Source organism: Grampus griseus, assembly GCF_964374135.1.
Source record: "Grampus griseus genome assembly, chromosome: 14".
NCBI lineage: Eukaryota > Metazoa > Chordata > Mammalia > Artiodactyla > Delphinidae > Grampus > Grampus griseus.
This window is the reverse complement of record NC_139008.1, coordinates 7,759,685-7,785,226: the sequence shown is the minus strand read 5'-3', so window position 1 is coordinate 7,785,226 and position 25,542 is coordinate 7,759,685. Positions and strand designations below refer to the sequence as shown.

The 25,542-nt window shown below is 49.8% G+C and overlaps 1 protein-coding gene across 12 annotated transcripts in view; it reads right to left on the bottom strand.

The window, feature by feature from the left end:
* CUX1 (cut like homeobox 1) overlaps positions 1–25,542 on the bottom strand; it is a gene marked incomplete at its 3' end in the record, with an annotated part of 372,121 nt that overhangs the window by 274,066 nt on the left and 72,513 nt on the right. For all 12 annotated transcript variants that reach the window (XM_082670227.1, XM_082670228.1, XM_082670231.1 and 9 more), the window contains exon 2: positions 18,525–18,635. In XM_082670227.1, the coding sequence (XP_082526353.1) occupies positions 18,525–18,635 (111 nt within the window). The remainder of the gene's footprint in view (positions 1–18,524; positions 18,636–25,542) is intronic.

Here is a 25,542-nt window from a genome sequence, read left to right as displayed (position 1 = left end):
CAAAAGAAAGCTGTCATTTCTTTTAGTGCCTAACTTAAGTAGGAGGAAGACAGAGAGACTTTCAAACTTCTACAGCACGAGTGGACTTTTAGAAGAGAGTTTGAACAGGTTAAACTCTGAATTTTTAAACATATCCTTTGAACAATAACCTGTATTCTGTTTCACAAAGAGACTGAGGGGGCTACAGACTTCCTGGTAAATATATTAAGGCTCCCCGGCGGGAGAAACAATTCCTCTTCTGAGTGGCCACAGAGATTTCAATGCGCTGAAATACATATTTTATACTGAAAACGTTTTATTAACCAGTTGATGGGAGTTGGGGAAAGAGAAGGGAAGAATGATCGAATAAAACAAACTTTTTCCAAAAACCGTAAGTGGCCCTTCCAGCTTTCTAACTACCATAAAGATCACGTAAAAAAATTTTATTTATTTATTTATTTTTTTACAATACAAAACAGAAATAACTTTTTTTCATCATTTCAGAGTAAGGCCCTAAAAGTTTCCCTAACCTAGGGCTAGAAGACACAATGATTATTTTTAAATGTCTGCTTAAAAATTAGAAAGTCTCAACGGTAAGCCACAAGTATGAGAACTAACCCTGAACGTTGCTATTTCTGTTCAAGCACCAAACAGTGTAAATGAATGAATACATTCATCTTCACTTTATAACTAAGATAGTCAATGGCATTTAAGAAATGTAAAAATTAGGGAAACAAATTTTTATTTTCTGTGCAACATGAAACCTATGGAAAATTGTCTAGAAATTAGTATGATCTTAACATCACTATCTTCTGCCGATTTTAACTTTAAAAAGAAAGAGGGCTTCCCTGGTGGCGCAGTGGTTGAGAATCCGCCTGCCAATGCAGGGGACACGGGTTCGAGCCCTGGTCTGGGAAGATCCCACATGCCACGGAGCAACTGGGCCCGTGAGCCACAACTACTGAGCCTGCGCGTCTGGAGCCTGTGCTCCGCAACAAGAGAGGCCGCGACAGTGAGAGGCCTGCGCACCGCGATGAAGAGTGGCCCCCGCTCACCGCAACTACAGAAATCCCTTGCACAGAAACGAAGACCCAACACAGCCAAAAAATAAAAATAAATTTAAAAATAAAAAAAAAAATAGTGCGGTTCCATAACATTTTAAAAAAAAAAAGAAAGAAAAACAATAAAGTCTGTTAAGAAATCCACGCCTATCGATAACGTGGGAATACGGGCTTTAATGTTGTTGGCTTAAGAAAAAGGTAAACAGCCAGCTCCAGGTTCTTTTTTTTTTTTTTTTAATCCAATTCTTTTTTTTTTTTTTTTTTTTCCGGGGAAGTGTCCACTTACATATAAATACTAACAGAGGCTCTGTAGTTTTTGTTTTTTTTTTTAAGATCCTCAGAATCCCTGGAATAATGCCTGCCAACTAAAACACCTACTATGAGTTTAGTAATGGGTTATGCAAACATAAATTACAAGGCCAGACATTTTAAAAGGGAAAAAAAAGGTGATTTATTGATGTACTGGAGACACAGCAGGATAGAAGCACTATTTCAATTTTCCATATATCCCTCAACATTGCAGATGTGTTAATGCAAAAAGAATTTTTAAATAAAAATGACTCTCAACTCTTTTGGTTCTAACATATGAGTTCAGTTACTTAAGAAGGGTTACCACGGAACTCCTTTCCCACACTTATAATCAAGAAAATTAATACAGTCCAACATTTTATCTAGTTTCAACTACGAATGGATTTGAAAGGAAAAGACAAAGAGAGAAAGAAAGATAAACATTTCCCTTATACCAGCAAAAAGAATTAAACCCCAAGTTCTACTCTTCACTTTATTAGCCCAACCTGCCCTGGTCCTATTTTTCACTTTAATTTCTTCATCCCTATTCACAGGTCATTTTTTCCTTTTCTGGTCTCCTGTCACTGTTGGAACCAGCATTTTTTTTTTCCTTTACTGTGGCAAAGTAATCATCTGAATATACATGGAATACTTTTCATGGGTTGTTTATACGTAAACAAAATAAATAAGAATATTCTCATCATCAACTTTTAATGAAAGGAAACAGAAGCTTTCACCCTTCCCCGAACAGGTCATGGGAACTGCATTGGGCTAATGAAAACCCCTGAACACACATCAACAGAAAAGCCATCTTCATTTTTCTTCAGTTTGCATGTGGTTGACAGCATCACAAACGGTCATTTTCCAAAGCACATGTGACTGTGGCTGAACAAGCCTGCCTCAAAAGTAAGCTCGAAAACACTCTACTAATAAAGGACGCACATTTTAAAATGCAAAGGCACAAAAGGGCATCTCTGTGTCCTGGCGCTGTGCATTCCTCCCCAGAGAAGGCTACTTTGTGTACGTACACACACACACGCATACGATATGGGGTCCTGGCACTTTGATTATGTGAACACACCTGACCCCAGGGAAACAGGCTGAGACCAGCCCCATATTTCAGACAAACCAAACAGCCAATAGACAGTAATGGCTTTAAGCTACTGATGACCTGGGCCAAAAATGAAGAACCACTTAATCTTCTGAAGGAAACTGTCAATGTGAGGAGGCCCACAGCCGACCTTTCGCCTGATCGTAATCACAGCCACCTACGATAACAGAGCGGGGTTTATTTTTATGCCTGGCTCCAGGCTGCAATGATCAATCCTGCAGTGTTGACTGTTTTGGATCCACACGACGAACAGAGTGAGTTAAGCGTGTGTCATTTTCATGGATCCCTGGAGTCGGGCATGGAATGAAATCCACCTAAGAAGAAGGTCTAGAGTAATTCCACCCAAACTCTAAACACCGTATAAAGTCTCCCCAGATTAATCTACAAATTCAACACTTTTCCAATAAAAATCCCGAGAGAATTTTTCAAATGGCACCGAATAAATGATTCTGAAAGTCATACGGAAGCACAGTCTAGATGGTTTTGAAGAACCATGAGGACGGGCCTTCCTCTACTAGATATCAAGACCTAGTAACAGTATGGAAATAATTATGGCAATAATATAGTAATAATATAGTAATAACCATCCAGACAGTGTTGGGTTGGACAGACTGGGGGCCTAGGGGCGGGCGTGGTGCCTGGCGGAGGTGCAGAAGTTAACCCTCGGGAAAGGGGGACTCCACGGTAAATGGTTCTGCGTCGAGGGGCCCTCAATGGACAAAGATAAAATTATAGCCTCACCCAGTCGCCATCCACACAATACTTTACAGGCCTGATGTAAAAAGCAAAACCAAAAAACTGTTGAAGGAAAACACCAGAGACTGTTTTTATGACATCAGCATAGGGAGAACTTCTGAAATAAGATTAAAAAACCCACACTTTACATCAAAAACTGGAAAAATAAAAGCCACCTGCATTAAAATTAAAATCTTCCATGTGACCGAGGACAACATAAACACAGTGAAAAGACAGGCCACGGCCTAGGAGGAGAGAGCAGCCATGTACACACGCAACAAAGGATCCAGATTCTGGGTATGAAAATTTCCTACAAGTTGGTAAGAAAACAGCCAACAGCCCGATAGGAAAATGGGCAAAAGATACAAGCAGTTAAGACACAAAAGAGGAAACTGTATAGGCCAGTCATTGTACAAAAGGATGTTCTCCCACGTTAGAAATAAGGAAATATAGCAAAACCCAACGAGGATGTGGCCGGAACAGGTACTGGGAGATGGGGGGGCATGACAGCATGTAGCCACTGAGGGCAGCTAACTGGCAACACCCACCTGGCCAAGCTGTGACCGGGGACCACACTTCTGGGGGGTTCACCTCGGTAAATTCCTGAACCCACTCCCCAGGACGGGTATAATAATAAAGAAAGAGTGTCAACAACAACCAAAAATCCACGTGCCGTCTCAGGAGGGCAATGGATCTGTGGCTCACACACACAGCGGAATGAATTTTTAAAAGACCAGGTGGCAGAGGATATATACAGATATCGCAAGATACCATTTGCCTACCATGTGTGTAAATAGTAAAATAGATATATATATATAAAACAATATCTATTGTTTATGAGTGCATAAACATTGCTACGAATGCAAAAAGCATACAGGGATGAAACACCAGTTTCAGGATGGATTTATATCTAAGGAAGAAAGGAGGGGAAGGCAGGGAGGTGGAATCTTAGCTGCAAATATAACAGTTTATTTCTGTTTGAAAAAGAGGCATCAGAAGCAAATGGACGAAACGTTAACATCTTTCCAGTCGTCATGAAGGGCACAGAAACCTGTGTTTTGTTTTTATACTTTTCGGTATGCTAGAAATACTTCATATAAAAAATAATAATAATAAACCCGGTCACACGGCTTTGCATATAAAAGAACTATGTCATGCAGGTAAGATCCTGTGTGAGGCCTGTGAGTGGGACCCAGGGGAGGCAAAGGCAGCCGTACCTTCTGGGTCTTTCTACCCAAGGGCCACTCCCTCGCACAAGAAGTTCTTGGAAGATGTGTGTGCCGGGGTCTGTTTGACTCAAAACGTTTGCAGGTTAAAATTTACCCAGTACGTTACAAATGCAAGAGCTTCTTGTGACACAACGTTGAAGGCGGAGTGGGAGGTGTTAGGAGCTGAGGTTGCCCCGCCTCCCCAAGGCTGGGGGGCGGGGGGGTCCCCCAGGAAGACAACTGTCCTAACTGTCCAATCTCAGGATACCTGACGGCAGACGCTCTTGGCAACGGTGCGGAGACAGTGAACGGATGAATAAATACGGGGTGAAATTGGGGCCCCAACTGGACTTCGGAACTACAACAGTGACCTTTTAAAGGTGAAGTAGGGAACCGCCAAGGGGGGGCCCTGCAGCTGAAGTGGCCCAGGATGCAAGTTACCCATGTGAGAAGCAATCCAGCCTCTGTGCCCTCCCAGGACTGTGCTGGGGAGTCTGGCTGCCAGGGAGGCAGTTACCGGGGGGCTGCGGGGGGCTGCGTGGGGCAGGGAAGGCGGCTCCGGGGACCCATCCCACCCCAGGGGCCTCAGACCTGCCACCAGCGAGCCTGCATTCCCAACCTCCAGGCAGCTTCTCCGCTTCTGAGCTGTGACGCCCTAGTGGACCTCCTCCCTCCTCTAAGGGGCTCAGTTTTCCTCTCGTTGAAATGGAGAAAAATATGGTACCTATTTCACAGGGATCCTGTGTGTTAAATCAGCCAATACGGTTAAAGTCTTTAGAACAGTGTTTGGTACACAGTAAGCGCTCAGGAAGTGTCAGCTGTTGTTATGAGCTCTTCCCGCTGTGTCCCTGCAGTGACCAGAGCCCTCAACACAGAGCTGCCCGGGTATACCCCAACCCACATACAATGGGATCGCCATAACGTTCTGCTGTGTGCAGAATGAATTCTGAATAGAAAAACCCCAAGAGGTAAAGTAGGTGAGGCCTGTTGAGAAGAAAGGGCAGCCCGGAAGTCTTGGGCCCATGGAGGGTGAACAGGAGCGAGCCGGACGGGGAGGGAGTGGGCCCAGCTCAGCGCCCTCGGATCTCGGCCACGCTGCACGGCCATCAAACAACAGAGGGGACCTGGCCTGCTCAGCCTTCAAATCCAGTCAGTGGCAGGACCAGAGTCAGGATCCAAGTGTCCTGGTTCCCGATACAACTGTCCTTTTAACTGTATCAACAATACCATAATGTCTTCCTGCTAAAATACTGGACCACAAAGAAAATTATCACCCTCTGCACGGTAGGCGCATAATGCTCCCTGTAGATTACTTTTTCTGCAACTTACATTTTCTGCAACTTACATTTTCAAGTTAAAACCAAGACCCGACAATAGTTAATAATCAGTGTTCAGGACTTCCCTGGCGATCCAGTGGTTGAGACTCCACGCTGCCACTGCCGTGGGCCCAGGTTCAATCCCTGGTTGGGGAACTGGGATCCCGCATGCCGTACGGCGTGGCAAAAAAAAAAAACAGTGTTCAATGATTAGCCCCAACTATTCCCGCCCGTAGCCGCCTTGGGCAAAGAAAGAAAAACTTAAGACAACAGATCTCAGGGTCAGCAGGACCTGTCATCTGTCACTTTCTTGACTGACAAAAATCTCAAAACAGAAGGGGAGATATTCCCGTGCTTTGGGTTATAAAAACTCCCGTAAGGCAACCAGTGTTTTCAAGTAAACGTCAGATTTTAGCCTAACCGCTCTTCCCTGGGTATAATCCCGCAAAACGCACACCCAGCACATACAACACCCTTTAAATGGGTATGTCACTTCAGAGCGATACTCAAAAAAAAAAAAAAAATATATATATATATATATATATTCTTTTGGTTGTTTTTTTAACTAACAGAAGAGAAACCGCTTACAATTAACTGACTAAAAATCGACTTTTGGAAGCTAAAAGGGGGCAGTCTGACACAATGGTTATGGCCTCGTTCTTGGGAGTCTGTCTGCCTGGGAGGCAGCTGGCTTGCACTCTGTAAAGTGGCACTAAGGACACCCACCTCCTTGGGTGACCGTGATGCACTTAGCATAATGCTTGGCTCTTGGTAAGTACTCGATAAATATTAATAAATAACAGTTCACCACAATTTCAACCAAATTTTATGGCTTTCCCATTTAACCATCATACCTGACAAACTGCACACAGCAAGGATGTTTACTGAGAAGAGCTGTGAGCTCCGGTCTATACCCGGGTTATTACTACATCCTATGTAGAATGACATTCTCTACCCAAAATGTACTTCGGTTGAGGTTATTGACCAGAAAGACAAGCTACGGGGCTGCTCCCAAAGAACAGCTTCCAAAGAGAGAGCTTAGGCAAGTATTTCCACTCCATGAACAGTAGCACCAATGCAAAGGGAGAGAAAATGACCATCTAGACACATATGGAAGGAGTGTATTTTAATTTAACTGAATCTATTCAAGTCTGCCCTAGAAACTAGGTCTATAGCTTATAGACCTATACATCTACTTAATGCTTTAAGAGTATTTTTGTGTGGGGGGACTTCCCTGGCGGTCCAGTGGTTAGGACCTCGTGTTTTCCACTGCAGGGGGCACAGGTTTGATCTCTGGTCGGAACTAAGATCCCACGTGCTGAGCGGCGAGGCCCCCCTGCCGCCCCAAAAGAGTTTTGTTTTGTTTTTTTAAATTTTAGTGCTCATTTATAGCTTTCAAATTCACTCGTGAACACAATTTCTCCTTTTAAAAGATTAGATTCCTATAACATACACTCAACAGGCCATTTATTGAGCTCCCGCTATTTGCCAAGGTTACTCTGGTCCGTCTACAGCGTTCTGTCTGACTCATAATTACCCTGCAAGAGTTGTCATCACTCCCATTTTCTGGATAAGAAAATGGAGGCTTGGAGGTTATACAACTCAGAGTGGTCTCGACTAAACTTCCACGCCACATGCATCTAATTACAGCCTTTTCCTTCTGACAGTTATTAAACTCTCAGAGAATCTGTCTGTTATACTTAAAATGGCCCTTTGAAAACTGCTAGACACATAGAGGAAGCGGCACACGGGCTCAGGAAGGAAAGGGAACGGCAGCCCTGCGACATTTCAGTGAGTGAGTTGGGACAGGCCGCTCCCGGGAAGCAAGCGGGTCCTGAGGGCTCTGCAGATGCCACACGCAGCCCCCAGGTCAGGGCTCCTGGAGCAGTTCTGCCTGCTTCCTGTGTAACCAACACGGACCAAGAGATTAACTCTTCATTGATTACCTTCGAATTCACTTTTCTGGGCCAAAGGCAGTCAAACAAAACAAGGCCTCCCTCCAACTCAAATGTTTACCGACTGAAGTTTCTGACAATCCGAATGGAAAAGCTCCCGGTCTTAGGAAGCAGAGGGACCGAATCTGGTGTCTCAAAGTCACTAAGTGATAAGAGCAAACACAGGCCATCAGGCGTTTAGCTGAAAGAAATTACAGGGACCCCGCAGCTAAGCAATCTGCCCAAATTCAGCAAGGGTAGCAGCAGGGAGCTGTGCAAAAGGTCATTTTCCATTTTTTGATTCAAGAAACTGTCCTAACTTCCTGAAGATCCTTCCACCCATCCATACTCACTGCCGTACTGTCCTGTTTTCATTCTTACCACCACCTGAAATTATCCTGTGTGTCACTTGTTTACGTGGTCACTGTCTGCCTACTCCCCACATGAGCCAGAACCTTCTTTCGGTGTCTTGCTGTATCTCAGAACCTCAGACGGCCCCTGGCCCAGGAAAGGGCTCAGAAGGAAGGAAGGAAGGAAGGAAGGGAGGGAGGAAAGAATGCAGGAAGAAAAGTGTTTATTGAGCACCTACTATATGTTCCTTACAATTGAATTCATTTCACCTGCCCAGCAGCTGGGATATTGTCAGTTCCATTTATACACATGGGGTCTGCGTCCCAGAATGCCCGGTGATCTTGGTCAAGGTAACTTAGCCCAAAGATCCTGGTCACCACTTACTGGCTTGTCCACTCCACTCCAGCCCAGGACTGGCCACTTACTTCCCAGGAATCTCACATGTTCCTCAACATGGTCTCTTGAAGTAAGCAGAATATACTTTTGCAGATGGAGGAGCTGAGGTTAAGTTTCTGTCCCAATGCCACTGAGCCATGGAGCTAGACTCACTCCATGTGGCCAAGTCTGAGCTAAGTCCTCTTCTGCTCCAGAGGCCTCCCTGGTGCCTTGGGAGCACACTGCAGGGTCTCTCTGGAATGAGGGGGAATAACGTGGCCACCAGCCATTACCGACTGGGGGCTGAATGACATTTGTGTTGCATTCATTACTCTATCTATCACTCTCAAGGCAGGTTTTCTCTCCTAGGGACCCAGAAGAAACCAGAAAATAACCTCTTGGGTTGATAAACTGGCTTAAAGAGTTTAATTGGTAACAGTTAAAAGTTCACTTTTAATTTTTAAACTTTTTCTAGTTAAAGTCTTCTTATAACTTAACGGTGGGTGATTCTGGAATGATTAAACACCCAAGTTGATTATTTGGGCTTTATAATCTGGCCAAATATTGGAGCAGCCTTTTCCAAACCAAGCTGGCCACTGCCCAAATGAAATCCACAAGACCCTTTTATATAGGGAATTTCTTCAGAGGATAAGAGAGAACAAGTGTGGGCTTCCCTGGTGGCACAGTGGTTGAGAGTCCGCCTGCCGATGCAGGGGACACGGGTTCGTGCCCTGGTCCGGGAAGATCCCACATGCCGCGGAGTGGCTAGGCCCATGAGCCATGGCTGCTGAGCCTGCGCGTCTGGAGCCTGTGCTCCGCAACGGGAGAGGCCACAACAGTGAGAGGCCCGCGTATCGCAAAAGAAAAAAAAAAAGAAAGAGAGAGAGAGAGAGAACAAGTGAACAGACCACCTGTGCAGGGATTTCCCACACCCCACAAAGAAAGGCATTATAAAAAAAAAAACCCTTAATTGAGATATAATTCACATACCATAAAGTTTATCTTGTTAAAGTGTACAGTTCAGGGCTTCCTTGGTGGCGCAGTGGTTGAGGGTCTGCCTGCCGATGCACGGGACACGGGTTCGTGCCCCAGTCCGGGAAGGTCCCACATGCCGCAGAGTGGCTAGGCCCGTGAGCCATGGCCGCTGAGCCTACGCATCCGGAGCCTGTGCTCCGCAACAGGAGAGGCCACAACAGTGAGAGGCCCGCGTATCGCAAGAAAAAAAGAGAATCTGCCTGCCGATGCAGGGGACACGGGTTCGAGCCCTGGTCCGGGAAGATCCGACATGCTATGCAGCAACTAAGCCCGTGCACCGCGACTACTGAGCCTGCGCCATAGAGCCCGCGAGCCACAACTACTGAAGCCCGTGTGCCTAAAGCCCACGCTCCGTAACAAGAGAAGTCACTGAAATGAGAAGCCCACGCACCGCAACAAAGAGTAGCCCCTGCTCACAACTAGAGAAAGCCCGTGTGCAGCAATGAAGGCCCAACACAGCCAAAAAAAAAAATAAAAATAAAGAAAGTGTACAGTTCAGTGGTGTTTGGCATATACACAAAGTTGTGCAACCATCACTACTATCTGATTCCAGAGCGTTTCCATCATCCCCCCAAAAAACCCATAAGCATTAGCAGTCTCTCCCCATCCCCCGGCCACTCCCAATCTACTTCTATGGATTTGCCTATTACGGACATTTCATATAAATGCAATCACGTGGCATTTTGTGTCTAGCTTCTTTTACTGAGCAAAATGCCTCAAAGTTCATCTATATTATAACACGTTATTCCTTTTTATAGCTGAATAATATTCCATTGTATGGCTATATCACATTTTGTTTATTGATTCATCTCTTGATGGACGCCTGGGTCGTTTCTACTTTTTGACTATCTTGAACAGCACTGCTATAAACATTCACATGCAAGTCTTTGCGCGGACATGTTTTCAGTTCTTTTGGATATATACCTAGGAGTGGAAGTGCTGGGTCATAGGGTAACTCTGTGTTTAACATTTTGAGGAACTGCCAGAGAAAGGCAGTTCTTGAAATTTTTTTAAAATTCTGTACAGAAAATAAAATTAAAGTGCTAAGTAAAATTTTATCTGCCTGTTTGAGAAATGAATCTTGTAGAGCAGTACAGTTAACATTTTTTAAAACTGGAGTATAGTTGCTTTACAATGTCGTGTCAGTTTCTGCTGTACAACGAAGTGAATCAGCTATACCTATACACATATCCCCTCCCTCTTGGACCTCCCTCCCATCCCGCCCCACATCCCACCCCTCGGTCATCACAGAGCACTGAGCTGAGCTCCCTGTGCTGTACAGCAGGTTCCCACTAGCTAGCTACTTTACACATGGTAGTGCGTTTATGTCAATCCTAATCTCCCAGCTCATCCCACCCTCTCCTTCCCCCACTGTGTCTACATGGCCGTTCTCTACGTCTGTGTCTCTATTCCTGCCCTGCAAATACGTTCATCTGAACCATTTTTCTAGATTCCACACACATGCGTTAATATATATTTCAAAGATTCTGTTTTGTAAAGAAAAGATTCCTAAACTAATGCTATAATTATGGTCACCCAGCGTCCATGGTGCTCAAGGTGCACAGCTAAGTACACATGATGGATGGAGCCACAGCTCCGGCCTACAGGCCTTTCCCCTTCCGAAGTGGGAGGAAGTCATTGTACCAGAGCTGCAGACTCAGCAGAGGGGCTGCGTCTAGATTCCTGGGTCCCCGATGTGAGTGGTCTGCGGGGCACTGGGGGTGTCCGTGTTCCTGGATGGTGTCCGCCTGCATCCCCCGGTCTTCAAGCTTACAGGCCTCCTCCCCACCACTACCCTTCCTGAAAGGCCCGTGTCCCTAGAGGCACGTCTGGTCTGCCCTTCTCTTTAAAAGTCACAATTTGTTAGGGCTTCCCTGGTGGTCCGACAGTTAAGACTCCGCACTCCCAACGCAGGGGTCCTGGGTTTGATCCCTGGTCTGGGAACTAAGATCCTACATACCGCAATTAAGCCCGCGCACCACAACGAAGACCCAGCACAGCCTAAATAAATACATAAGACTTAAAAAGCAAGAAACCATGACTGTATTCCAATAAAACTTAAAAAAAAAAAAAAGTCCTAGTTATGGTTTAAAAAAAAGTCACAATTTGTTGACAGTATAGAAGAACAGGAAGGAGACAATGAATGTCACCTGTACCCCTCCCCTACTCCCTACAGAAATAATATAAGGTTAGCATTTTGGTGATTAACCCTCCAGGCTTTGGGCTCTGTATGATTATGTGTATTTAATAAAGTGGGATTAAACTAGTAAAAAAGGTCACAATTTGTCAAATCAGTGCAGTGGGTCGTCAATGAACGTATTCCCGTGTCCAGTGAGGCACCAGGAAAACTAAGCTCGCGCTTCTAGTCTCCCATGTGCCTGAAGCCACACAGGCCTCCACAGTCTGTCCATTTCTTGAAAACAAGAGAAGAGCGAAGAATTCAGTCACTGCTCAACACGCAAGCATGTCCAGTTGTAGCGAAGAACGTCTGAACACTGTTTGATAGTTTAAAAAGCTTGGGGAGTCATTCGTGAGCTCGTTCAATCCTCATGCCAATTCCACGATGCAGCTGTAAGGACCATCCTCACCTTGGCCACCTGACCGGCCTGGGACCCCTACAGGGCCATGTGGGGCAAAGACACCCACCCCCACCCCAGGTTTCTCACCAATCCCCAGCCACGCCGTCTGGAGGCAGCCTGTGCAGGACGTGTCCATCTGAGTTGCAACTTTATTTTTAAGTGACGCTCTTTTTCCAGGCTGAGTCACTCCCTGCAGTGTCTATATAAAGGCTGTAGAGGCAGTGACTAAATGCATTTGGGCCCGGGCCACAACTATATTACTGCCCCCTCCTTCCCTCCCCCAGCCTGCTGACTCCTTTCTCACAGGGAGCGCAAAAGGAGCCACAAGGTTTGCAGCGTCTTTCCGTCCTTCTGTCCCCCTCACCTCCGCAGAAGGGGAGCAGCTGGCTCACGCGTGCTGGAGACGGGCTGGGGGCACGTGACTTTTTATCTCACTCAGAAGGAGTCCATCCTGATCAATAAGAAAGTGACTGGGGACTTAAAGAAGGCGCCCTCGCTCTGCCCCCACCTGCCAGAGTTGGGGAGAAATCCACAAATCCAGTTCATTTCAGCCGTGGTGCAAGATTGCTTCCCGAGTTGTATGTCAAGACGACTCCTGACTATTCTATAACTGTTTCCTAAGAATGTAAAAATCAGAAAAACACTCCAGCCAGAGACAGAGAGGGCAAATTAAGATTCTGGCGCTCAGGAAATGAACGCCCGCGAACAGGCGGTTATGTCAGCAGGAAAGAGAACGTTCCCTTCACGGAGCCAGGCCTGCTGACCCGGGAGGCGGGGCTGTGAGGCTGTGGGTGGTGCCAGGTCCAGGGCCACCTTCTCCATCAGGGATCGAGGGTGGTCAGGGAGCCGAGCCCTGGTCAGGGCGGGCACTGAGCTCTGTCTGTCACGACGGGAGCGAGAGATGGTGACGGAAGAAAGAGGCCACGTGCGTTTGCGCAGGAGAAATGTGGGAAACAGACCCAGGATGTGAGCCTGGTGGACCAGGTGTCACGAGGATTAACACTCAAGAGAGCAAGAAATGTTGAGGCAAAAATACATCAGGGGAAAAAAATGACCAAGGAGAGCTCCCGAATTGCAGCTGCGTTTTAAACCTCACAGAAGAGATGTGACCCCTTTCATAAGAAGCATAGATTAATCCAGCGAAGTCTGACAGTCAGGTGCCTAAGACACATTCTGGGTTAGGAGCTGGACACTCTGCCGGGACAAAAATGAGGCCCAGAGATGGTTCTATGATAAAACTGCAGCATCTCCAGGCGGAGGTTTTCCTTTCCTCCTCCCCATAAAGGATGGTCCTTCTGTTGTTGAAAAGAAAGGCAACAAAACAAAAACCACCCCTTGTGCTCCGTCTGGAAGCAAGTCTAATCTAACACTGAAGACCCTTCTTCTGATGGTTGAGCATCATATTCAAATAGCTGGAGCCGCTGAGCTGGGACAGCACCCCCTGCACACCTCCCGTGACCTGACTCTGTGGGCCTGCACCACTCCAGATGCTCAGCGCATCGAGGAGGCAGCTAAAAGCACCAACTCAGGAGCCAGGCTGCCTGGTTTCAAGTCCCAGCCTGGCGAGTAGCAGCTGTGAGATGGTGGTCAAGACAAACGTTTGTCCCAGGAGCAAACTTAAAAGTTAATCAAACAGAAAACCAAGAAAAAAAGCAATTCCTAGGTAGAATCATGAAACCCTAGCGTTGCAGTTCCTGTCTCCGTCCCCACCCGCCATGGGAAGTAACTCAGTTTCCAGGAGTAAGGAGCCGCGTGTGCCCTAGGAGGGTTCTGGGCAGGGCCCTCCACATCCCTGGTCCTCTAATCTGCCATTAGGTTTATCAACACTGAGGCATCAAAGGTAATCCCGCCCACACCCTGGCTCTCTGATCAAAGCAACAGAAAAGCAAAAGGCACAGGGTTTTGGCCTGCACTGAACCCACAGCTCTGGCTTCAAGAGCTTCAAGAAAGCTGCCGCCAGCCTAGCCATGCTCTTCACCAGCCTCGGGCAGGGAGGATGTGCCACCCAGCGTGGAGGCACCTGCCCCTGCCGCCAGCCTGCAGGGCCCCGCATCAGCGGAGGTGGCCCAGCTCCTCTACCACCTCCCGGTCCCCAAAATCCAGCCCGGGGGCCGAAGTGCAGTGGCCTCTGCCCAGAGGTCAAGGCCCCAGCATTCATCTGTCACGCAGCCCCTTTCCCCCATCTTTCATCCCCCCACCCCCCAGTCTGGGCACAACTAGGAGGAAGGTGAAGGGGGAGACACGTACAGAGCTCCCAGGGTGGTGCGCTGAGACCACTGAGACCACCAAAGCGTGCCCTGCAGCTGTGCATTAAGCCAGGGGCTGCTGGATGAGTTTCAGAGGGTCCAGGAGAAACTAAACTATGTGCAAACGTGTGCATTTCTCAGGGGGCAGGTCCTTCCCCAATGCTTCAAAGGTTGAGAACCAAGGCTCAAAAAGCAGCCCTGCTCACCTACAGTAAGAATCACTGTGACACACGCGGCTTGGAATTTACCAGCACTGATCTAAGAGTGCTTCTGGGGGAAAGTCTGCGTTCAGAAGATTCCAGAGACACTGTCCTATACTTAACATGCCTTATCAGGATGGTGTACTTGCTTGGTAAGAATATAAGGAACTTTTTAAGAACGGGGGTAGGATTTTATCCCCAGGGCCAAACCATCCGGCACGTGGAAGGAGCTCAAAAATACTTGTAAAATGATTACCTGTTGTTACACATCAACTTCTGGAACACTTCGGGTGAAAACAGCCTATATTTGTTGTGGGTTGTTTTTTTTTTTTAAGTTCCTTGAACTGGCTTTGAGGAGCAGAAGACAACTGTATCTCATGTGTTTCGTAGTATGTTTTCCAAGTTAATGCTCATTAACAAACACGTACTAGACTCTCGGTGCTGGGCCTGTGGAGCTCTCCCCCCCACACACACACTACTCACTACACACACATTACATACCACACACACACACACAAACACTACACACACATAGCAACCCTGTGAGCTGGGCCCTGCCAATTACACTTTTTACAGATGATGAAACTGAGACTTTGGGAGGTTAAGTCATTTGCCCAATGACACCAGCCAGTAAGTCACCTGCAGCAATAAATACAAAGAGTGAAACAACCTAGAAACACCCCCCCCCCCCGTCTTTTACGTTCAATTATCAATCATAAACTCAACAGGGAACGGATGTTTAGTCACAGAATTCAAATTCAAAACGCTTTCCTTCGAAAGGGACTCTTTTCTGAGTCAAAGAAAGGCATGAACTTCATATGCAGAGTAACTGCATCTCCTTCAGATTAACTACAATCTTGAGTTGAAAAGGACAGAAGCGAGACTATCAATTGACTAGGAATGTATTCATTAATGACACAAAACTGAAACTGAAAGAACTGCATTCTAAACAAAAAGTCTTCAAGGCTCCGGCCTCCCTCCGCGGTGCCTCGTGTGCTCCTGGCTGGTGGGGTGGGCACTGACCCACCCCTGGACCCGGGCTTTCCCAGCTGCCCTTGGGCAGCACCAGTCCAGGAAAACACAAACTCCCTGTCGGCAGACGGCTTCACTCACCTCTGACTGCCCCCTGAAGCCTGAACCTGCCTAACAGACTTACTCGACACTCAACAGACTCCTTTCCCAGAACAAAGAGGGACATCAGGGTTTTCATCCAGAATCAACGCACTTGGTGTGACGCCAGCAAGACCAGTGGCACTGGCTCTGCCCTGCCAGCCCGGTCCTCACTCGGTTGACTGTGTGAGGCGTGAGGATGCTGGTCTGTGTCCACACCCAGAGATGCCCCCCGCCATCAACAAGCCAACTTTTTTTTTTTTACCCCTGAGAACAAAGTTCTAAGCAACCTTCATCTTCACACGTCCAATTTCCAGAAGTATTCCCTCGACAGTAAGTGTTAATCTGTCCTCAGTTGTTTAATAATCAGAAGAAATGACTGATGTCACAGACGGGTCACGCTCCTCTGGACTGAAGCTCCAAACAAGGTGATGACCCGATACCTGACCTGGGTCCCGGGCCCCACACTCGTCAGAGCCCCCAGACACCCCCACACCACAGGACCCCTAAGTCCCGCCATCATGTACCCTGGAGGACCTCGCTGAAGCTACCCACCCCCACCTCCACTGCAGCCTTAAGAGGTCTCAAATCTGCAGAAGGCGCCGGATGGCTGGCAGCACAGGTGAGCCCGCCTTCTCCACAGGGTCTTGCCTCAAGTTCCCATGGGAGCCCCACACCAAATTCAAGGATGGGTCCGGGATTGGGAAACGCAGGGGAGCCGTCAGGGCAACAGCCGGTGAGCGGCTTCCCCCTTCCACGCGTCTGGGAAATGTGTGCCGCAGCGAGGCCTCCTGACTGTGACAGGAGGAGCCCGAGAGGGCACCAGCCCCGACCAGCTGGCAGAGCCAGGGACAAACAGGATGGCAACGTCCATCCCTTCCAGGCGGGGTTCTGCGTCCCCTTCTCCGTGGAAGACGGTGTCTAAAAACGTGCCCTGGCAAAACCTGCAGAGATATTTCCCAACCCACATCCTACAGCCCCGCCCCCCAAAAACAAAAAAAATCAAGAACACCATATCCTATAGCCCCCCCCAAAAAAAATCCAAAAAAATCAAGAACAAACAAACAAAACGTGCCCCGGAAAGCAATGCCCCAAATGGCTCTTCCCCACCAGGCTGCTCCTCCCCAAGCCTCTTCCACTTACTGGGATTAGGAGATAAAATGCAAAGTTTGAGGCTAGGTTTCATCAAGTAACTGGCTTGGGATTCAACATAGGCCATGGATGGGGGCCGGCGGCCAGTTCCTGCCCGACGAGCCCTGTTTAGATGTCAATGGAGGGACGGGCCGGTCGCTGAGCCCGAGGGGGCTGGAGGGGACACGCCCTTCCCCGGCACCACCTTTAGCTGACAGGACCTTGGGACCCAAGAGGAACACCCAGGCATCCAGTTCTCTTCAGCGCACTTCCTCACGGGACGAATTGTATTCACCTGCTGTTGCCTGACGCCTCAGAAGCGTGACCTCGCCTCCTTCTTAGATTTTTCTATGGCCACCCGTGGACATATGGTCACCAAGGGAAGGACAGTGAGAACACGGGACAGCGGTGACAGCTAGTTGCTAGATCAGCGCTGAAGGTGGCTCGAGAGACACACCTGACCCGGGCTGGTCTAGTGAAACAAAGTCAAAGACAAGAGCGCAAGAAACCCCGCGGCGAGACCCTCCGGGAAGGTCTGCTCTGAGCAGCCCAAGAGGAGGAAGGTGGCCTGTCGCTCGACTGCCTTCTCTGATCCTGCCTTTGCTCATGACATGACGAGGTGGAACGTGGAGACCAGCAGTCCACTCCCAACCCCAGCGGCACGGAGGACAGCAACCCCCAAGCCTGAATCACTCTGACCCGCGTGTCTGGTCCTGATACAACACGGAAGATCCACGTTTCAGGGCAGGGTGGGTGGAGAGGGTAAGCAATGAACCTAAAACTCAGGTGGGTCTGCCCCTACAGCCTTACTTCTTTCCACTGGACTACCACGATTTTTTCTCCTAAAATACTTATTCTGAAAATAGCGGGTTAATTACTTGTTTCCCCAAATGATTCACAGTAACACTCCCTTAAACAGCAAGCTCCTCTGGAGCACTTAAAATGGGTCCACTTTTAAGCAAATTCAATTCACACATCATTTTCCAGGACTATTATAAAAGTTAGAAGCATCCCTCCCAGAAAGCAGCTTTTCTTCCAGGCCTGTTCCTTTGTTCTCCATGGAAGAATCTGGAGGCCTGGCAGCCAGGGCTGCAGCTCTGAACACCCGCCACGCGCTCACACCTGAGTGGAGGGTGCAGGAGGCTGGGTACGAGCCCTTGGCACAAGCATCACTGTGGGTCCAACTGGCAGAAGCTCACGGAAAGCAATCCTCACGTCTGCTCAACTGTCTGTAAAACTCTCCTGTCTTTTTATTTCTTCTGAAGCCTTTGATAAGGACTCAGGGAACAAGGGACCAAGAAAATAGGGCAGGAAAAGGCTGCCCCAGCCACTCTAAACACTGTCCTCTGAACACATACTTCCAAAAAAGAAAAATCAGGAGCTCACGAAGTGCACATTTCCAGTGCCCTTTAAAGCATATTTCAGGAAACACAGAGGCAAGTGAAAGGCCAGACCAGACTAAACGTCTGTTTCGCAAGAAGCGTCGGCATACTGCATCCTTGGATGCGTGCAGCCTGCAGGTGCCCCTCTGAGGCCCTGCCACCCGGCTCTGTCCCTGTACTCACGCTCCCTAAGGACCGGGGGTGAGGTCCTGCCTACAGACATGAGCACACGGCATGGTGGGGCTGGGGTCCCGCCCCTGGCTCCCCAGCTGGTTCAGCGTCTGCATCTAGAATTCACTCGGGCTTTAATCTGGTCCCCAGCCCGCACAGGGGCTCGCTGTTGGGGCCAAGGGCAGCCGAAAGGAAGGAGCAGACGGCCCGTCTGCTAGGAATGAAGTGCTCACGACACAGCCTCCGAACGCGCGCTGGGACGGTAAGACGCCCCCTCTCCCGAGAGCCGGGGAGGGAGACACCGCTGCTCACCTCTGGGGTGTTCTTCTTGAACTCTCGGCTCTGCTCGATGAGCCGCTTTCTCGACTGCTCGCTTTCATCCTGCCGGTTCGCCAATACTGTTGCGGTGGCATCGAGTTCCCTCTGCGGAGAGAAACAAGAAGGGAAGGCGAGATCGTAATTGCACTTTGTACGGGAGGAGAGCACATTTGCACCCGACCAGGGCACCGGGTGGCGGGGCGGTGGGGGAGCCCGTGGCTCCAGGGATCACCACCTCGTGGCCCAGGAGGGGCTGGGGGCCAGCGGAAAGGGACCGGGGCACCACCCGGAGGCTCCCATCCGCCCCCGTGCGCTGACTGGCTTGAAAAAACCAAACCCGCTCGGCTTGACATGCTGTGTATCGACAGGCGCACCACAAGTGACTGCTCCCGTGACAGGACACGCAGATGCATTTTTCTTGGCTAAAGCCAGAGTCAGGCCAGCGCCCAAACACCACCCCTCCCCGGAGTCACTCGCTTCTGCCCTTCACGAGCGTCTTTCCTGCCACGTCTCTGGGCCCCAGTCCTGCTGCTTGACTCCGGGCTGCTCCCCGGGGCATCCTGTCTGACTCTCTGGGCCTGGCATCTTCTGTAGTCACATCTGATTTGCTTTTGTTCAACAGATACTTATTGTGGGCTTACTAGAGGCCAGACATCATGTTCAGGACCTGTTAGTTGTTTTCAAAAGGGACCTTAAGAGGCAAGTCCCAAGAACAAGGATCTCCAGCGCCGTGTCAACTTGGGAAGCGAGGCACCTGGGAACAGTGTTATCTCCCAACCCCTAGACTTGCCCCTGAGCCTCTGAGAACCAACAGGAGCGGGTGGGCCCCTGTCGCACACAACAAACCGGCACGCGGAGCGTCAGAGAACCTGGGTCCTAGCGTTGGAAGCTCTGGGAGGAGAAGCCAAGAGCCTCCGTTTGAAACAAGCCTGCGGCAGATGGGCCCAGGAGGGTGGTGTCCTGGGCGGACAGCAGGAGTGCAAGGACACATTCCCGAAGCCACCGAGAGTTGCATTCTCGTGCTGGGTGGCTTTGGCTACTGAAGACACACACGGGCACATTCTGCTTAGGATGCGAGCGGCGGCTCCAAGTGGCTTCTCAGTGGTACAGCCCATCGCCCCGAGGCCCAGCAGAGCTAAGGGAGGCGAGGAAACTCCAAGCTGAAGATCCATGCACAGACATCCAGGAAGCCAAGAGGCCTTCTACGCCCACCCTCCACCCACCCGGCTTCCTTTTTGGCGGAAGTAACCAAAGGCGTCTGCGAACCCTGCTGCTGAGCACTTCGTTCATTCCGCTACAGGGTGGGCCGCTGCCAGACGGGGCGGCGGAGTGCTGGAACAAACATCTAGGGTGCTGTCAACTTGGAAATGGCAGAGAGTTTTTAAAGGGGTGGGGGGTTGGGGGGAGGAACAAGGGGGTGGGGGAGATGCCACCACACCGCACTCTCTCCCTCCCTCCGCGCTTCTGGCATTGCGGCAATTCTTGGGCAAGCAAGTCCAAAAGAATAACGTGGGCTCGGATTCAAGAACAGATGTCAAAGCTACTGCAGAAAAGAGGGAAACACTGCACATTTTGATAGACCACATTTGAAACACATCCCAGTCAAGTGAAGGCAGGGGGGGAAAAAAAGAGCAACTGAAACCAATGTGGCAGCGTGGGGATGGAGACAGAGGAGAGAGCAATCGCAGATAAGCAGAAGGCTTCTCAAAAATATAAACAATCTGGTAAGGAGGAGGACTTAGACATCTATATTTAAGCAGCAGCAGCAGAAGTTATAAAAGGAGATTTCAAGAAAGGGGGTAAAAAGCCAATATTGAAATACGACAAAAAAAGTAAAGTTGATGTTTGGTTCCAATCACACACAGATGCAGAAAACTTAGAGAAAAACAAAGAGCTTTCAGTGAAGACCCTACTTCCTGGGGCGGGGTGGGGGTGGGGGGGCGGCGGGGGAGGGGTCACTTAATCAGAGGGTGTCTAGTGACTTCTGCCGACAGGTGCTGGATGCTGGAGGCACACGGCCGACTGCAGGGTCCCAGACCTAGTGGGAAGAACTCGGGGACCATGGGGGTAGCACTGCAGGAGATGTCGAAGAGCACACGGTCTGTGGGCCTCCCTGGGCCCCTCGGTCCCCCCACCTCTCACTCTGAGGTCTGTCCCAGCCCGGCATCAAGGGGTTCCATGGGCAGATCCATCAGAAAGCCTGACTGCGGAGGGCTGAACCTGGCACAGGTCGCTTGATGGAAGGGAAACTGACCCACCCCTATCGCGGGGTAGCAGGGCCAGGGCACCCAAGGTGACCTGCTACTGGCATGCAGGGACGCAGGTGGCGGGGGGCCGCGGGGGGCATGCCACACCCCCTTCGCCATGTGTGCAGACATACGCAGGCCCGAGTGAGAAACCAACAGGGCTCTCCGAAGTGCACCGGGTGCCGCCACCCACCGAGCATGAGCCTCTGCCACGCTGGGTCTGGCTGCTCAGGTTCAAGGCTCACAGTCTCAGTCCTGGAGGACATCAAGGCTTTCTAAGGCTCTGGGGACAACACAAAGGCAGGAGATGGCTATGAAACATAAGCCAAATACTGTTTTATTATCCACCCAGCCAGTCTATCCTCCAAATGTCACATATAATGATCCGTTAACGAGGGAACTGAATGTTTCAGGGGAGTGGCAGTGGGGGTCTAAAATACAGAACCCTCAGCCCCTGAGTCACTGGTCACATGTAACAAGGAGCACAGAGAGGCCCCACATCTGAAAGGCATTAAAAATTCACAAAGGGGATGTCCCTGGTGGCGCAGTGGTTAAGAATCCGCCTGCCACGGGTTCGAGCCCTGGTCCGGGAAGATCCCACATGCCGTGGAGCAACTAAGCCCGTGCGCCACAACTACTGAGCCTGTGCTCTAGAGCCCTCGAGCAACAACTACTGAGCCCACGCACCTGGAGCCCATGCTCTGCAACAAGAGAAGCCACCGCACCGCAACGAAGAGTAGCCCCCGCTCACCACAACTAGAGAAAGCCCACGCGCAGCCACGAAGACCCAACGCAGCCTAAATAAACAAATAAATAAATGAAATGTATTTAAAAACAAAGAACAAAAAAAAAACCAACCAAACAAAAAAAAGTGTAGAACCAACCTCAATGTCCAGCGATAGCACATAGTGTATCGGCATATACACTCAAGAATTATTTTGCAAAAATGCAATCCTACATACACACAATATGAGATGGAATGATATTCAAGATATATTTAAGCAAAAAAAAGCAAAGGGCAAAACAATGTTACATTGTTTAAAAGAGTATCTATACACATGTTTGCATATGCTCTGCTTGTCTCTAGAAAGATGGAGAAACTTGAAACTGTGCTTGGCTCTGAGGAGGCCCGGTGGGGAGGGGACTTGCTCTCCAGGTATCTTTTGGCTATTCTGCTATGTATATGAATTACCTGATTGGAAAAGTCGCAATATATATTAATTTTATACATATTTAAAAACTGCTAATGTGAACAAAACGCACACGCATACAGTTACACAAACATATTTTACATGCTGCGTCCCCATATATGCGTGTGCGTGGTCTCCGTGTCCACCTGCCCAGGAACAGAGGCCTGGGATAGATGACCCCTGACTCACTCTGGTGATTCAAAAAGTGAGGCAAGTGCGTCCTTTGTCAAAACAACAGCTGTTTCTTGCACAACGTGCTGCACGCTGGCCAGTCTCAGGGCTTACAGACGAGTAGGAGGTGGCCGGTCACCGAAAACACCACTCAAGTCAAGCCCCAACCTTCCCAGGGAAGGGCAGAGGAGGGCGTCCTCTCTGAACTGTTCACAACTGTCCTCCTGCCGGAAACACCTGGCGACCAGGTCCCAGGTGACGGACACTGGTAGCAAACCCATGGGCTCTGAACAGGGGGCATTTCCAACTAGGCCGAAAGAGCTAGAAATGGTAACGACAAAGCATCTTGCAAGGACGGCACCTGGCTGCAGAAACTCTGGGGTTTTCTTTCAAAGTCATCATGGGATGACTGATGTCAGGGGGTGACAAGGTCCAGGGAAAGACCTCTGGCTTTGGACACCTCACCCCATGAAACTGGGGAGCTGCCCCCAAGAGCTGTGGACGCTGCAATCCTGTTTTCCTCACTGGCTTTGATTTCTGCGATGCTGCTTCTCCATTTCTGACAGATCCTCAGAGGGCAGAGCTCCCAGCACTGGAAGTTTCTCTCTGCCTGAACCCCAGCCTCCCAGCCAAGTATTAAAGGCTCACTAAACACACACACAAGTAAAAAGCGACCATGCAGCTGCCTAAGGCTCACTAAACACACACACAAGTAAAAAGCGACCACGTAGCTGCCCATTTAAAAGGAACTTTGGGGGAAGTGTGTCCCAAAGAAACCCTCGCCTTTAAAGTGAGTGGTTAGCTGCTGGTTTTAAACGGGTGTGTGTGTGTGTGTGTGAGTGTGTGTGTGTGTGTGTGTGTGTGTGTGTGTGTCTGCAATGCTGCCACAATTTCTGTGAGATCCTCTCTCCCTGAGGCCCCCAGGCCAGGCCTGCTCTGGGCAGATGCACACAGGCCCTCTTTGCCCCCGGGGCCCCCGGGGCCCCCGGGCTGGTGGGGAAAACACACCAGCCAACTGCATCAGAGATGCGAGTGAAGTATTGTCTTTTCACTGTCGCTAACTTTGACTCAAAGAGTTGGTTCATCTGAGGCTTCTTCAGGGCTTATCTGTCAACTAATTAACAGCAAATCCTATATAAGAATTTAAAGTGGCTTTATTAGGGAAAATACAGAGAGAGCACCTGTGCAGAAAGGGGAAGGCCAGCCATGGTTTCTGCACGAAGAAGGCCTTGGAACATTTTCTGTTTCGTTTCCTGCAATGGAATCGCTGGACAAATGGAAGCTACTCTGACTAGAAAGGGGTGAAAGGCCCAAGCCCACCCACCTGCCTCCTTCCATCACCCCCTCCCTGGCCTCCTACACGGAACATCTGGAGACCCTTCAGACAGTGGCCTTAGAGAACCCTGGTTTGGATTCCAGGCCCCACCCCTTTTCTAACCTGTGTGGTTTGGGGAGGTAACTAAGGCAATGCATGTCCACCTTGAGGCATGGCGAGCACTCCATCGAGGGGAGTTTTTCTGTCCCATCAGAGCCACACGCTTGACCTCAGGCTAGAATGCATTCCGCCACCAGTATCCCCAACTCAGCCGGGGGGCTCCAGGGATGCACAGGTGAATTGGAAGTTGACCCTGACCTCCAGGTACCCACAGTCCAGCTGAGGAAACTAGGCAGGCATGGAAGAGCGACAAGACAGAGGGGACCAGGGTGGTGGAACGAAAGCAGGCAGAGGTTAGATAAGGCAGGACACACTGCCAGCAAGAAGGGGCTCCAGGTTTTCGTGAAAGACGCCCATCTCGGCTGGGGCCTGTGTACGGGTCGGCCTGCGTCCGCCGGTCACCCTCCACCTCTTCCTCCTCGTCTTCCTCACCGAATCCCCAGTACAACTTCTGGTTGTGACTGCTGCTGTCAGAGACCATGAAAGGGGGCTTAGATGGAGCAGGACCCAGGTCAGGTCCCCCGGGGAGGCTGGCTTGGGCACAGAAGTGGTGAAAGGGCTGCTGAGAGGGGGCTGGGGCTAGAATGGACACACTGTGTTCAGTTAGAAGTCACAGACACTGACCAGGACACCCACTGTGAGCGTGCGCGCGCGCGCACACACACACACACACACACACACACTGTGCTCATACACGAGATCGCTCTGGAAGGCTCCCCGGGTTCAAGATCCTGGTGCCATTCCTCATACTGGGGAGGAAAATGAATGGGCGGGGGGCCCGGGGTGGGGGGTGGGAGGTCCTTTCACTGTCTCCTCTTTTGTATCTTGTGGATTTTGGACACGTAAATGTAATGACCACTCCTAAAAAGTAAACATTTATCTTTTAAAATCTCATTTTTCCCCCTATAATGAGACGTGGGCTTTGAAGGACTGATAAGAGCCTATGAATGCCTCATTCCCAGCAGAGCCCTCACGTGGTCCTGCAGGAAGTGCGTTTTGTCCTGCTCCCGGGTGTGTGGACAGATGATGGTCTCTGTTTCAAGGAGAACCTTGCAGAATTCCCTAGGGAAACGTTAACGTTCTCACTTAGTTTATAAGTTTAGGCAGGGAACCAAGTCTGACCCCATATCTCCCAAGTGTTCCTTCAGACACTTAATTCTTACCCATCACCTTCCCACTCACAGTCTTTGATTCACCACCGGGCGATACAAGGATCTGAATTCCGGCTACAGTGTTCTGTCACGTGATGTCAGGCTGCAGGCCAGCAGTCAGCATCCCCACCCAGGAAGCCACAGTCCTACAGAATCAGATGGACCTGGACGCGGCCCAGGAGAATCTCAACAGAAGGCAGGCGGTGCAGGAAAGGGGAACAAACGGAGAAAAGCAGAGCAACCGAAGGCGGGATGGCAGGAGGTGCTGGCGTGTGTACAGGGGGCTGCAACGAGGGTCCCTCGATGCCAGACCAAGGCGCCCTTGCCCCCTCATGGGTGTGAATCGCCACACAGCTCTAAGGTCACCAGGACACACACACGCACCCTGCAGGAAAGGGGACCTGTCATCCCTGCTCAAAAGCCTTCAGGGGCTTCCCAGGGGGTCTGGGTGAGACCACAAGGGCCCACCAGGCCCCTCACTCACCTCAGGCCCTCAGCACAGGCTCTTCCCTCTGCTTGGAAGACTTTCCCTTCTCTCTCTCATGGAACCTGTCAGATCTCTGCTCAAACACTGCTTCCCCTGCCCCTCATGCCCCTCCCGCCCCAGAAGGTGTGCACCCGACTCCCTAAACTGTGCCTGTCTGCAATTCCGTACTGGCCTGGGTGCCTGTTTAACTCTGGGCGCCCCACAGGCTGTAAGCTCTGGGAAGAAGTGTTTTTGCCCACTTCACCTGGTGCTGGGGCACATCGTGGTCGGCCCTCCGTACCTGTGGGCACTGCATCCAGGGATCCAATCCACCAGGGGCTGAAAATATTCGA